The 15293-nt window shown below is 41.7% G+C and overlaps 1 protein-coding gene and 1 long non-coding RNA gene across 2 annotated transcripts in view; one reads left to right on the plus strand and one right to left on the minus strand.

Annotated features, from left to right (window-relative positions):
• Positions 1-641, minus strand: part of tmem276b (transmembrane protein 276b) — a 34452-nt gene extending 33811 nt beyond the window's left edge. The window contains exon 1 of the mRNA XM_061887663.1: positions 1-641. Coding sequence (XP_061743647.1) covers positions 1-379 — 379 coding nt within the window. The 5' untranslated portion in view covers positions 380-641.
• The window catches only part of LOC133543169 (uncharacterized), a 22441-nt gene continuing 7584 nt past the window's right edge, over positions 437-15293 (plus strand). The window contains exon 1 of the long non-coding RNA XR_009804335.1: positions 437-715. This is a non-coding gene — a long non-coding RNA (uncharacterized LOC133543169). The remainder of the gene's footprint in view (positions 716-15293) is intronic.

Below are 15293 nucleotides of genomic sequence, written 5' to 3' on the forward strand. Positions count from 1 at the left end.
CTTTATAAATAAGGTCCTCCGTCTCCAGGTCGAATCCCTCCCGGTGACACTTCCTCCAAAGGCCGGACACGGTGGAATTAAACTGCCGACTGCAGTGGGACTCCATCGCGGAGGCTGCCGCCACGAAGTGCCGCTTCCCCCTGACGAGAGGCCGGGCCTCCGCGGTGTTCCTGGGAGGCATCTGGAGAGGGAGGTTGTGGTTGGAGATGTAAATGTAGCCCGGGTCGTTGCGTTTGTTGGCGTAGTTTTTACACCTCTCCCGGTGTCTCCTGGCGTCCGTCTCGTACCAGTAGTCGGTACAAATAGCCATGGCGAGCAGCCCCAGCGCACAGAACGCCAGGAAGAGCCCGCCGCTGGTTAACATTTTCATAGCGGCCATCTTCCCCGCTTCGACGGAGGCAGGCGAGAAGCTTCTTCCCGGTGGTCGTGTGTGGGGGGTGGGGGGGGGGGGGGGCTGCCGTGCGGCGAGTCACAGGCTCACGCCGTGCTGCCCCTGGAGCATTGCGGTCCTTGTAGGGACAGGAGGTCGCGGCGTGTTGTAGTGCGTCCGCGCCGAATGCTATGTTGTTGTTGTCGCCATCTGTTGTGGTCCAGGAGGAGGAAGAGGAGGAGGATGGATGGCGACCAGCGCTGTGAGGGAGGCTGAGCCAAGGAGGTGCAGTACCGCTTCTCTCCTGCGGGGCGCCGTGAGGAGATGGACAGCAAGACAAGAGAGGTATTTTGTTTTTCTCTTGTTTTGGGTTCAACTTGTTTTTATTAAACAAACTATACGCATAACCAGCATATATGACAATATACAAACAAACTAAGGCAGTGTTTTTCAACCTTTTTTTGAGCCAAGGCACATTTTATTGCGTTGGAAAAATGCGGAGGCACACCAACTAGCAGAAATCACTAAAACACGAAACTCAGTTGAGAGTAAAACGTCGTCGTCGCAATTGTTGGATATGACTTTAAAGCAGGGGGTAGGGAACCTATGGCTCTAGAGCAGGGGTGTCAAACTCAAACACAGAGTGGGCCAAAATTTAAAACCGAACAAAGCCGGGGGCCGAGGTTGAACAAATTAACCTTTTAATAGGGACCCAAACAAGTTTTGCATTGAATATTGAACAAGCAAGGCTTATATAACTATAGTGACATGCAAAATTGAGATTCAAATAATAATAATAATTAAAAAATATCAATGGCATATCAAATAAAATTTCAATAAAAATTGAATGCCTCTTTTCGGCGGTGGGTTTGGGGTGGACAGGGTTTGGTGATAGCGGGGGGTGTATATTGTAGCGTCCCGAAAGAGTTAGTGCTGCAAGGCGTTCTGGGTATTTGTTCTGTTGTGTTTATGTTGTGTTACGGTGCGGATGTTCTCCCGAAATGTGTCATTCTTGTTTGGTGTGGGTTCACAGTATTTGTAACAGTCTTAAAGTTATTTATACGGCCACCCTCAGTGTGACCTGTATGGCTGTTGACCAAGTATGCCTTGCATTCACTTGTGTGTGTGTGTATAAGCCGCATATATTATGTGACTGGGCCGGCACGCTGTTTGTATAGAGGAAAAGTGGACGTGGAGACAGGTTGTAGAGAACGCCAAAGGCAGTGTCTATAAAGCCCACCCCAAATATTGTTGTTCGGGATGAAATTCGGGAGGGGCACTGAACTTCAGGAGTCTCCCGGGAAAATCGAGAGGGTTGGCAAGTAAGAGTGTTAGCGGTGAATGCGGTGTTACAGCGGTGGGCCAGTTCTAATGTTGATTTGATATTGCCTCAAGGGCCAAGTGAAATTATGGGCCAGAGTTTGACACCCATGCTCTAGAGCATGGGTGTCAAAATCTGGCCCGCCGTGTAACTTAATTTTGCCCTTGAGGAAATATCAATTTAGCATTAAAGCTGGCCCGCGTTCACCGCTAATACTCATACTTGCCATACCCTCCTAATTTTCCCGGTAGACTCTCGAAGTTAGGTGCCCCTCCCGAAAATCTCCCGGGGCAACCATTCTCCCGAATTTCTACCGATTTCCACCTGGACAACTATATTGGGGGCGTGCATTTAAGGCACTGCCTTTAGCGTTCTCTACAACCTGTTGTCACGTCCGCTTTTCCTCCACAGTAACAGCGTGTCACATATTATTTGTGGCTTTTACACACACACACACAAACGCACAAGTGAATGCAAGGTATACTTGGTCAACAGCCATACAGGTCACACTGAGGGTGGCCGTATAAACAACTTTAGCACTGTTACAAATATGCGCCACACTGTGAACCCACACCAAACAAGAATCACAAACACATTTCGGGTGAACATCCGCACCGTAACACAACAGAACAAATACCCAGACACCCTTGCAGCACTAACTCTTCCGGGAAACTTCCAGCAAACTGACCAATAATTAACGTTTTATTCATGCATTTTCTCTTGCTACTTCAAGGCTTGAATGTTTGATTCATTCATTATTGTTATTTTATTTTCAAATGTATTATTAGCCTGTGGAAAAAATTCGATATTTACCTCAGAAGATTGCAAATAGAAAAAAAGACATAACATTTTTATTTAAATGTTATTTGATATGCCATTGATATTCTTTTAATTCTTATTATTATTATTTGAAACTGGATTTTGCATGTTACTAAAGTTATATAAGCCTTGCTTGTTCAATATTTAATGCGAAACGTGTTTGGGTCCCTATTAAAAGGTTAATTTGTTCAACCTTGGCCCGCGGCTTTGTTCCGTTTAAAATTTTGGCCCACTCTGTATTTGAGTTTGACACCCCTGGTCTAGAGCCAGATGCGGCTCTTTTGATGACTACATATGGCTCTCAGATAATTGTATTTATATAGTGCTTTTCTCTAGTGACTCAAAGCGCTTTACAAAGTGACACCCAATATCTAAGTTACATTTAAACCAGTCCAGGTGGCACTGGGGGCAGGTATGTAAAGTGTCTTGCCCAAGGACACAACGGCAGTGACTAGGATGGCGGAAGCGGGAATCGAACCTGGAACCCTCAGGTTGCTAGCACGGCCACTCTCCTAACCGAGCTATGCCGAGTAACCGTGTAATACTCTTCCATATCAGTAGGTGGCAGTCGGAAAGTAATTGCTTTGTAGATGTGGAAAACAGCGGGAGGCAGAATGCAGGTAAAAATGTGTCTAATGCTTAAACCAGGGGTAGGGAACCTATGGCTCTAGAGCCAGATGACTGCATATGGCTCTCATATAAATATTAGCTGACATTGCTTAACACGATAAGTAATGAATAATTCCACTGGTAATCACAGTTTCAAAAATAACGTTCAAATCATATAACATTCTCATGCATTTTAATCCAACCATCCGTTTTCTACCGCACCTGTTCAAGATGTCGCATTAATGGTAAGAAGTATTATATTTATTATTGGTTAACTTTTAGAATAACAATGTTGTTAAAAAGAATAAGAGACTTATTATACTTTACAAATGTTGGTCATACTTAAAAATGCACGAATGTAGTTGTATTGAGTGTTGAAAAATACATTTTCAAATATTTGGCTTTCATGGCTTTCTCAGCCAAAAAGGTTCCCGACCCCTGCTTTAAAGCATAACTATCACTATTTCTCTTGTCTTAAAGTAGGTGTACTGTCACCAGGGGCGCCGCTAGGGATTTTGGGCCCCATTAAAAGAATCTTTCCAGGGCTCCCAACACATCCATCCATCCATCCAGTTTCTACCGCTTATTCCCTTTTGGGGTCGCGGGGGGCGCTGGCGCCTATCTCAGCTACAATCGGCGGAAGGCAGAGTACACCCTGGACAAGTCGCCACCTTATCGCAGGGCCAACACAGATAGACAGACAACATTCACACACACATTCACACACTAGGGCCAATCAACCTATCCCCAGGTGCATGTCTTTGGAAGTGGGAGGAAGCCGGAGTACCCGGAGGGAACCCACGCATTCACGGGGAGAACATGCAAACTCCACACAGTAAGATCCCGAGCCTGGGATTGAACCCAAGACTGCAGGACCGTCGTATTGTGAGGCACATGCACTAACCCCTGTGCATGGAAACCCATAAAAGATTAAATCGACTCTTATTGTTTGTTGAAAAATGAGTGATGTGTAGCTTTCGCATTTGAAACGATACGGGACATTCCGAGTACATGGGAATCGATAATAGTACTCAAGGGTATCCATTTTTGGTACTTTTGTGTTAGTTGGAATGTGTTAGTAAATGTTAATTGTTTATAGAAAATCACACTTTTCTATTTAGTTCAGTTCAGTTTTAGATTTAGTTTATTTCAATACGATACAATGTAACGCATCACATATTTCCAGTCGTTTCATTACAGCACGTCTGAAAAGGAGTAAGAAGAACCACAGCTTATTTAATCCTAACCCTTTTCATTCCATAGCAATTTTATTCCATTTCCCTGTTCTCTGTAACACAACAGTGAAAAAAATAAATAATAAACACCGTGAAGCCCCCCCAACACATATAATTTCATCATCATTAGGGGCCTCTCTGGGCTCCCCTCCATCATGGGCCCCTAGAATCCGTCTCCTTTACCCCCCCCCCGCCTTTTCGGCACCCCTGACCGTCACCACCTGTCACGTCACACTCTGACTTATCCATCCATCCATCTTCTTCCGCTTATCCGAGGTCGGGTCGCGGGGGCAGCAGCCTAAGCAGGGAAGCCCAGACTTCCCTCTCCCCAGCCACTTTGTCTAGCTCCTCCCGGGGGATCCCGAGGTGTTCCCAGGCCAGCCGGGAGACATAGTCTTCCCAACGTGTCCTGGGTCTTCCCCGTGGCCTAATCCCGGTCAGACGTGCCCGAAACACCTCCTTAGGGAGGCGTTAAGGTGGCATCCTGACCAGATGCCCGAACCACCTCATCTGGCTCCTCTCGATGTGGAGGAGCAGCGGCTTTACTTTGAGTTCCTCCCGGATGACAGAGCTTCTCACCCTATCTCTAAGGGAGAGACACTCTGACTTATTTGGAATTTTTGGCTGTTTTCCTGAGTGTAGTGTTTGTTCTTGTCTTGCGCTCCTATTTTTTGGGGGGATTTTCCCGTAACAGTTTCATGTCCTCCTCTCAGCGATATTACCCGCATCTACTTTGTTTTAGCAATTAAGAATATTTCAGTTGTTTTTACCCTGTGATGAGATGGTGACTTGTCCAGGGTGTACACGCCTTTCGCTCGATTGTGCTGAGATAGGCTTTAGCGCCCCCCGTGACCCCGGAGGGAATAACCGGTAGAGAATGGATGGATTATCCTTCTTTGTGGGGACATTGTTGGTTGTCATGTACGGATGTACTTTGTGGACGCCGCCTTTGCCCCGCAGTAAGTCTTTGCTGTCGTCCAGCATTTTAGTTTTGTTTACTTTGTAGTTCAGTTTTAGTTTTGTTCCGCATAGTCTTCCCTAAGCTTCAATGCATTTTCTTAGGGGCACTCACCTTTTGTTTATTTTTTCTGTTTAAGCATAAAATACATTTTTTACCTTCACACTGTCTCCTGCTGTTTCCAACATCTACAAAGCAATTAGTTACCGGCTGCCACCTACTGATATGGGAGAGTATTACACAATTATTCTAGACAACACCGACACTCAACAACAACACATCATTTGCAGACTACAATTACTGGTTTGCAAAAAAATATTTTTACCCCAAATAGGTGAAATTAGATCATCTCCCACGGCACACCAGATCGTATCTCACAGCACACTAGTGAAAAGCACTGAACTAAGGCACTGTATATGAGAATAAATGTGCAGTCTAAATAGTGAAAAACTGCTAGCACGAGGTGGCTAACAGATTAATGAAGAAAAACAAAAAAATCCAATGTCTAATGCAGTGGTTCTTAAAGGCCTACTGAAATTAGATGTTCTTGTTTAAACGGGGATAGCAGGTCCATTCTATGTGTCATACGTGATCATTAAGCGATATTGCCATATTTTTTGCTGAAAGGATTTAGTAGACATCGACGATAAAGTTCGCAACTTTTGGTCGCTAATAAAAAAGCCTTGCCTGTACCGGAAGTAGCAGACGATGTGCGCGTGACGTTACGGGTTGTGGAGCTCCTCACATCCTCACATTGTTTACAATCATGGCCACCAGCAGCGAGTGCGATTCGGACCGAGAAAGTGACGATTTCCCCATTAATTTGAGCGAGGATGAAAGATTCTTGGATGAGGATAGTGAGAGTGAAGGACTAGAAGGAAAAAAAAAGAGAGGGCAGTGGGGGCGATTCAAATGTTACTAGACAAATTTACTAGGATAATTCTGGAAAATACCTTATCTGCTTATTGTGTTAATAGTGTTGTAGTGAGATTATACTGTCGTACCTGAAAGTCGGAGGGGTGTGGCCACGGGTGTGTGCGGAGGAGGCAATAGATTCGCAGCTGTCTTTTTGACAGGTGCACGAGGAACGACAAGCTCCGCTCATGTCTACGGTAAGAGCTGACTTATTACCACCATTTTCTCACCGAAACCTGCCGGTTGACATGTGGTAGAGAACCATGTTTGCTTGACTGCTCCGTTCCATAGTAAAGCTTCACCTTCAGTAATGTAAACAAGGAAACACCGGCTGTGTTTGTGTTGCTAAAGGCAGCCGCAATACACCGCTTCCCACCTACATCTTTGTTCTTTGACGTCTCCATTATTAATTGAAGAAATTGCAAAAGATTCAGCAACACAGATGTCCAGAATACTGTGGAATTATGCGATTAAAGCAGACTTCTTATAGCTGGGATCGGGCTGGAAAAAAAAGGTCCGCTACAATCCGAGACGTCACGCGCACGCGTCATCATACCGACGTTTTCAACAGGATACTTCGTGCGAAATTTAAAATTGCAATTTAGTAAACTAAAAAGGCCATATTGGCATGTGTTGCAATGTTAAAATTTCATCATTGATATATAAACTATCAGACTGCGTGTTCAGTAGTAGTGGGTTTCAGTAGGCCTTTATTACTTAACCTGGGTTCGTTGAGTCGGCCTCAGGGGTTCGTCGGCGGAGGTCAAAACACACCCGACTCATCGTGTAAATAAAAACTTCTCCCTATGGGCGTATTACGGATACGGCAACAACAGAAGTGAGACTGATTTGCAGGTGTGTAATTTGCTGTAAATTAATGCACTATGTTGGTTTTGTTGTTTGAACAAGTGTGATGTTCGTGCACGGTTCATTTTATGCACCAGTAAAAACAACATGGTAACACTTTAGTATGGGGAACATATTCACCATTAATTAATTGTTTGTCAACATGCAAATTAGTAACATATTGGCTCTTAACTAGTCATTATTAAGTACTTATTAATGCCTTATTGTAACCCTTACCCTCTAACCCTGACCCTAACCAAATAACTCTAAATTAAGTCTTTGTTACTTAGAATATGTTCCCTTAGTTTCCAAAAAACTCTAAATTAAGTCTTTGTTCCTTAGAATATGTTTTCCATACTAAAGTTTTACCAAAAACATATAACTTGTCTTGAATTTGAAAAAAAAACAAAACATTTTTTTTGGACTAAAGAAGGGTTTGGTAGATGCGCATATGAAACTAGTGGGGTTCAGTACCTCCAACAAGGTTAAGAACCACTAGTCTAATGTGAACGCAATTCGACCCGCATGCAGAAATGACATCATATGTGTTGCAGTGTTTACACAAGTAAACATGGCTCCGATTCTAGTAGGTCTCAGTCCTGGTGCATTGGTGGCAATTTCCAAGATTTTGTGCAAACAAAGTCGACATTTTCTGAACGGAATTATTGCGCATAGACGATTAAGGAGAAGGAGGGCAAGCATTTTGTTTAAACAGGAGCCCTCCCATTTTCTCCTGAACCTGGTTTAAAGAACATACCTGATGACAGACAGAACTTACTTTGTAAAGCATTTCCTTTTTAAATCACATTCAAATACCCCAAGAAAGTTGGTAAAAAAAAAAGGCAAATTTACACTGACTAAAAGTAAATTGTTGACGTAACTCCAAAAAATTCACTACAACAGGACTGTTGTGATGTTCTTAAGGTTCTAGTACATAGGTGTCAAACTCTGGCCCGCGGGCCAAATTTGGCCCGCCGTGTAATTTCATTTGGCCCTTGAGGCAATATCAAATTAACATTAGAGCTTGTCCGCCGGTGTTATACAGCGGTGCCGCTGTAACACCGCATTCACCGATTTCCCGGGAGACTCTGGAATTTCAGTGCCCCTCCCGAAAATCTCCCGGTGCAACCATTCTCCCGAATTCCACCCAGACAACAATATTGGGGGTGTGCCTTAAAGGCACTGTCTTTAGCGTCCCCTACAACCTGTCGTCAAGTCTGTTTTTCTTCCTCACAAACAGCGTGCCGGCCCTGTCACGTAATATATGTGGCTTCTACACACATGTAAGTAAATGCAAGGCATACTTGATCAACAGCATACAGGTCACACTGAGGGTGGCCATATAAACAACTTTAACACTGTTACAAATATGCGCTACACTGTGAACCCACACCAAACAAGAATGACCAAACATTTGGGGAGAACATCCGCACCGTAACACAACATCAACACAACAGAACAAATACCCAGAACCCCTTGCAGCACTAACTCTTCCGGACCGCTACAATATACCCCCCCTTCCCGCTACCAACAAACCCCGCCCCCCTGAACCCACCCACCTGAGCCCCGACATTAACTGAGCAGTAAAAAGGCCTGAATGGTTTATTTATTCATTATTTTATTTTCAAATGTATTAGCCTCTGGAAAAAGTTAATGTTAACATTTACCTGAGAGGGCCGCAAATACAAATGAGGCATTAGATTTTTATTTAAATTGATTTGATATGCCATTGATATTTTTTAATTATTATTATTATTATTATTTCAAACTCGATTTTGCATGTCACTATAAAGTTACATTAGCCATGCTTGTTCAATATCCAATGAAAAACTTGTTTGGGTCCCTATTAAAAGATTAATTTGTTCAACCTCGGCCCGCGGCTTTGTTCAGTTTTAAATTCTGGCCCACTCTGTATTTGAGTTTGACACCCCTGTTGTAGTACCAAGATAATCTACGACTGGAGTGATATGCTGTTTCTAAGGCCCTAACAGAAAAAACGAAGTCAAGACGACAGGAGTTCTTTTTAAAGGAGAATTGCATTTTTTTTCAATGTTGCCTGTCATTCACACTCTGTATATGAGAAAAAAAAGTGCATTCTAAACAGCGAAAAACTGCTAGCACGAGGTAGCTAACAGATTAATCTAGGCTATGATCCTACTGCAGGGTCGGATGTCCAATTGGGACTTGTTTTTGACAAAGCCAATCTTTTAATATAGTAATTCACATTACAAGAAAAATCGACATCGACAATATTTCAATTGAATTTTGCTCAATATTATTTTTGATATACCGCAAGATAAATAATAATAATAATAATAATAAGGCAGCACAGTGGAAGAGGGGTTAGTGCGTCTGCCGCACAATACGAAGGTCCTGAGTAGTCCTGGATTCAATCCCGGGCTCGGGATCTTTCTGTGTGGACTTTGCATGTTCTCCCCGTGACTGCGTGGGTTCCCCCTGGGTACTCCGGCTTCTTCCCACCTCCAAAAACATGCACCTGCAGATAGGTTGATTGGAAAAACTAAATTGGGTCTGAATGTGAGTGTGAATGTTGTCTGTCTATCTGTGGTGGCCCTGCTAAAAGGACGCCCCTGCTTATTTCAGCAAGACAATGCCAAGCCACATTCAGCACGTGTTACAAAAGCGTGGCTCCGTAAAAAAAAAAAAGAGTGCGGGTACTTTCCTGGCCCGCCTGCAGTCCAGACCTTTCTCCCATTGAAAATGTGTGGCGCATTATGAAGCGTAAAATATGACGGCAGGGACCCCGGACTGTTGAACGACTGAAGCCCTACATAAAACAAGAACGGGAAAGAATTCCACTTTCAAAGCTTCAACAATTAGTTTCCTCAGTTCCCAAACGTTTATTGAGTGTTGTTCAAAGAAAAAGTGATGTAACACAGTGGTGAACATGCCCTTTCCCAACTACTTTGGCACGTGTTGCAGCCATGAAATTCTAAGTTAATAATTATTGGCAAAAAAAAAAAAATGTATGAGTTTGAACATCAAATATATTGTTTTTGTGGTGCATTCAATTGAATATGGGTTGAAAAGGATTTGCAAATCATTCTATTCCATTTATATTTACATCCAACACAATTTCCGAACTCATATAGAAACGGGGTTTGTATTTTCATTACCACAGTTTGACAATCACTGGTATATACCTTTAACCTGCCGAGGACCATCTGTCAGGTTCAAACACTGATTACATCTATTAAATAGACGAGAAGCAAGGAATCATGCAGAGACAGAGTTCAATTTTGCTCATTTTAGGAGAAACGTTATTTGGGCTGTACTCTGGTTACAGATCCAAACTTCGCTCTAAAGTCTAGCCCACGTGCTTCCTCTATTTATTTGGGAGATCCCTGGTTGGTTGCATCACTGAAACTGTCACTGAGGGAAGCGAGTAATCTCAACAGCTCCAGTTAGACACAATATATGATTATACAAGAAATGCAAATGTGTTGACCCTGGTGGTATTGCCTCGTCGCTGCTCTGTCTGCGTCACGGCGGTGTTCGGCCTTGGCAGTCAGCAGGCCGTTCCTGGACACAGACACTGATACGAGACTGGCTTGCAATCTTTTGGATTGCCAGCTTGGCACAGACAAAGAAAAATACCACTTCAGCACAATTGACAATAACTATAGCAAAGGCCCTTAAGCATAAGAGTTATTATTCTAATACCATCTCATTGCAAAGAAACAAGCCCAGGGATCCCACTAATTGAGTGTAATAGAAAGTTAGGAGAGACAAGAACCCACATGTCTTTGTTTCTTTCTTTTTTTTTTAAGACAACTTCAGAATCCTCCATCAACGTTTTATAGACACACTGCAAGTATGTATATATAATGTAGTAAAAGACACATTCATAACAATATGTGATATGTTCAATATTTACCATATCATTTTAATCATTTCCAGGCCTGACTTCATCTGCGCATTGATTTAAGTTTCCACAGCAGCGCACGTCCAACTTCCAGTCTGTTCCTACTTCAGGACACAAATTGCTTGTGTGTCTTCCAATCATGGTTGGCTTAGTAACAGACAACAAAGATGACTATTTTTTGACAACTGAGGATTCACAACCTTATCTTTTTAAAGCTGAATATACAGCGGACGAACTACTTCCTCTAGAAGCGAGCACGAAGAATAGGGTGAGACGTTGAAGCAGACGGAAGCCAATAGAGTGAGGTGAAATTGGCTCCAAGCTGCAAATGCGGAATTTGGAGACAAGCTATCTGGACTTAAATGGAGTGCTTACCCGAAATAAACCAGAAAAAAGTCCCCTGCCAGCATGACCAAAGACACAACTGTCTATCAAGTGAGTCACACTTTATATTGATCATGATAGGCACAGTACATCATGTGTGTATCATGACCGACAGCATACACTGTCTGGCTAGCGGTGAACAAAAAACAAACACGAAATGTGGGATAATACTTTACATATACTGTAATATGATTGTTCATGTTTTTCAGTTAGTTCAGAATGGTGTCCAATCGCAGTGTTTTGCATTACAAACTCAAATGAGTTTCATGCTGACGTAGAAGCTTGCATATCTCTTGCCATTGTTAGCTAATGTGTTAGCACACTAGAAAGAGTTCCTCAGTGTTTGCTCTTACAATAACAGTGTCACTACAGTTTGGTTATTGGTTACGGAAGGTAAAATAAGTATTTGTGACTGTTTTTGAATGCATTTTTAAAGTGATTTAGTGTTAGGATTGATTGCTCCCATTAGTTGCATTGCTAGCTACCGAGAAGATATACATTTTTAGATGTTAAAATGCAAAAACAAATAAGAAACCTTTTGTCTTCTTGTCTCTCATAATGATTGTGATCGATTGGCAACCCCCCCCCCCCCCCAAAAAAAAGAAGTGAAGTTCCCCTTTAATGTAAAATTATATGTCAATGTGCTAAACGTAGCACACGCCCATGGTTAAATTAAAGCCGCCACACCTTAAAACTAAGTTGTTGTTTTTAGCATGTAACAAACTTAATATAATGAAGTCTGACGCTATTTCTAACTTTTTATGGCAATGTTATGCTAACAAACAGCCTAATTTCAACACGTATTAGCCCTTCATCGATTTTTAAATGAATCGCGATTATTATTTGTACTGATTCTTAATCGATGAACGATAGGCAAAATTCCCCCCAAAAGTGCAGTTCTCTATTAATGTCAAGTTTGAGTCAAAGAGTTAAAAATGTTGCCGAGTACCCCAATTTAGTCCACTGCAGTGTACACTTTTTTTTTGCATAACACAGTTAGTTATTCTTCTGAAATGTATAACTCTGACAGAAGAACTAGACCAACAACATGTCGACTACAGAGAATCCTGGTTCTCAAAATAAGAATACTGCAATAGTGAAGGGAGAAGTTTGGGACCCTAGTGCTTAATTTATCAATCAATCAATCAATCAATGTTTACTTATATAGCCCTAAATCACTAGTGTCTCAAAGGGCTGCACAAACCACTACGACATCCTCGGTAGGCCCACATAAGGGCAAGGAAAACTCACACCCAGTGGGACGTCGGTGACAATGATGACTATGAGAACCTTAGAGAGGAGGAAAGCAATGGATGTCGAGCGGGTCTAACATAATACTGTGAAAGTTCAATCCATAATGGATCCAACACAGTCGCGAGAGTCCAGTCCAAAGCGGATTCAACACAGCAGCGAGAGTCCCGTTCACAGCGGAGCCAGCAGGAAACCATCCCAAGCGGAGGCGGATCAGCAGCGCAGAGATGTCCCCAGCCGATACACAGGCAAGCAGTACATGGCCACCGGATCGGACCGGACCCCCTCCACAAGGGAGAGTGGGACATAGGAGAAAAAGAAAAGAAACGGCAGATCAACTGGTCGAAAAAGGGAGTCTATTTAAAGGCTAGAGTATACAAATGAGTTTTAAGGCGAGACTTAAATGCTTCTACTGTGGTGGCATCTCGAACTGTTACCGGGAGGGCATTCCAGAGTACTGGAGCCCGAAATGAAAAAGCTCTATAGCCCGCACACTTTTTTGGGCTTTGGGAATCACTAATAAGCTGGAGTCCTTTGAACGCAGATTTCTTGCCGGGACATATGGTACAATACAATCGGTAAGATAGGATGGAGCTAGACCGTGTAGTATTTTATACGTAAGTAGTAAAACCTTAAAGTCACATCTAAAGTGCACAGGAAGCCAGTGCAGGTGATCAAACTTTCTTGTTCTTGTCAAAAGTCTAGCAGCCGCATTTTGTACCAACTGTAATCTTTTAATGCTAGACATGGGGAGACCCGAAAATAATACGTTACAGTAATCGAGGCGAGACGTAACAAACGCATGGATAATGATCTCAGCGTCTTTAGTGGACAGAATGGAGCGAATTTTAGCGATATTACGGAGATGAAAGAAGGCCGTTTTAGTAACGCTTTTAATGTGTGCCTCAAAGGAGAGAGTTGGGTCGAAGATAATACCCAGATTCTTTACCGTGTCGCCTTGTTTAATTGTTTGGTTGTCAAATGTTAAAGTTGTATTATTAAATAGAGGTCGGTGTCTAGCAGGACCGATAATCAGCATTTCCGTTTTTTTGGCGTTGAGTTGCAAAAAGTTAGCGGACATCCATTGTTTAATTTCATTAAGAACAATTAGCCCTTCTATAGAGTGAAAGTGAGTTTTTAGCATAGAATTATCAAATCCAAGAAACATAGTCAAGGCCAATTTCAATGTGCAACCGGATGTTTTTGTGTCAGTTCAGAGGTTTCAGGTTGTATGCGATTATATATATCTTGGGAGTCCAGATGGATAATATTTTAGCGTTTAAATCACAAGTTAAAAAGGTATGCAATACACTTACATTTCCTCTATCAATCTACCGTTTCATCAGACTGCAACTATCACTCACTGCTGCTACATTTTACATGCAGGCCATGATACCCTCCTATATCAAATACTGTTCAACTCCCTGATCAAATGCAGATGTCACCACCTTCAAACCACTGGGATCGTTGTACAAAGGAACAATAAAAATACTGGACAGAAAACCCATTGATTATATCACCGTGTACAGTATTAAGCCAGGGGTCTGCAACCCAAAATGTTGAAAGAGCCATATTGGACCAAAAATAAAAAATAAAATCTGTCTGGAGCAGCAAAAAATTATAAGTCTTATATAACATATGTTTCGGAGTATAAGTTGCACCTGCCGAAAATGCATAATAAAGAAGGGAAAAAACATATATACTGTAAGTCGCACTGAAGTATAAGTCGCATTTTTGGGGAAATTTATTTGATAAAACCCAACACCAAGAATAGACATTATGACAGGCAATTTAAAATAAATAAAGAATAGTGAACAACAGGCTGAATATAGTGTACGTTATAAGACGCATAAATAACCAACAGAGAAGGTGCCTGGTATGTTAACGTAACATATTATGGTAAGAGTCATTCAAATAACTATAATTTATAGAATAGTGCTTCTCAAATGGGGGTACACGTACCCCGGGGGTTACTTGAAGGAATGCCGAGGGGTACGTGAGATTTTTAAAAAATATTCTAAAAATAGCAACAATTCAAAAATCCTTTATAAATATATTTATTGAATAATACTACAACAAAATATGTATGTAAGTCCAATATTCAATATTGGTGCAGCTGGATTTTTTTTGTTGGCATTTTCCATAAATATTGATGTTAAAGATTTCTTTTTTTGTGAAGAAATGTTTAGAATGAAGTTGATGAATCCAGATGGATCTCTATTACAATCCCCAAAGAGGGCACTTTAAGTTGATGATTACTTTTATGTGTAGAAATCTTTATTTAGAATTGAATCACTTGTTTATTTCTCAACAAGTGTTTAGTTATTTTGATATATTTTTTCCAAATAGTTCAAGAAAGACCACTACGAATGAGCAATATTTTGCACTGTTATACAATTTAATAAATCAGAAACTGATGACATAGTGCTGTATTTTACTTCTTTATCTCTTTTTTCAACCAAAAATGCTTTGCTCTGATTAGAGGGTACTTGAATTAAAAAAATGTTCACAGGGGGTACATCACTGAAAAGAGGGTGAGAACCACTGATATAGAACATGCTATACGTTTACCAAACAATCTGTCACTCCTAATCCCTAAATACCATGAAATCTTATATGTCTAGTCTCTTACGTGAATGAGCTAAATAATATTATTTGATATTTTACTGTAATGTGTTAATAATTTCAAACATAAGTCG

The sequence above is a fragment of the Nerophis ophidion genome, linkage group LG25 (genome assembly GCF_033978795.1).
Source record: "Nerophis ophidion isolate RoL-2023_Sa linkage group LG25, RoL_Noph_v1.0, whole genome shotgun sequence".
Lineage (NCBI taxonomy): Eukaryota > Metazoa > Chordata > Actinopteri > Syngnathiformes > Syngnathidae > Nerophis > Nerophis ophidion.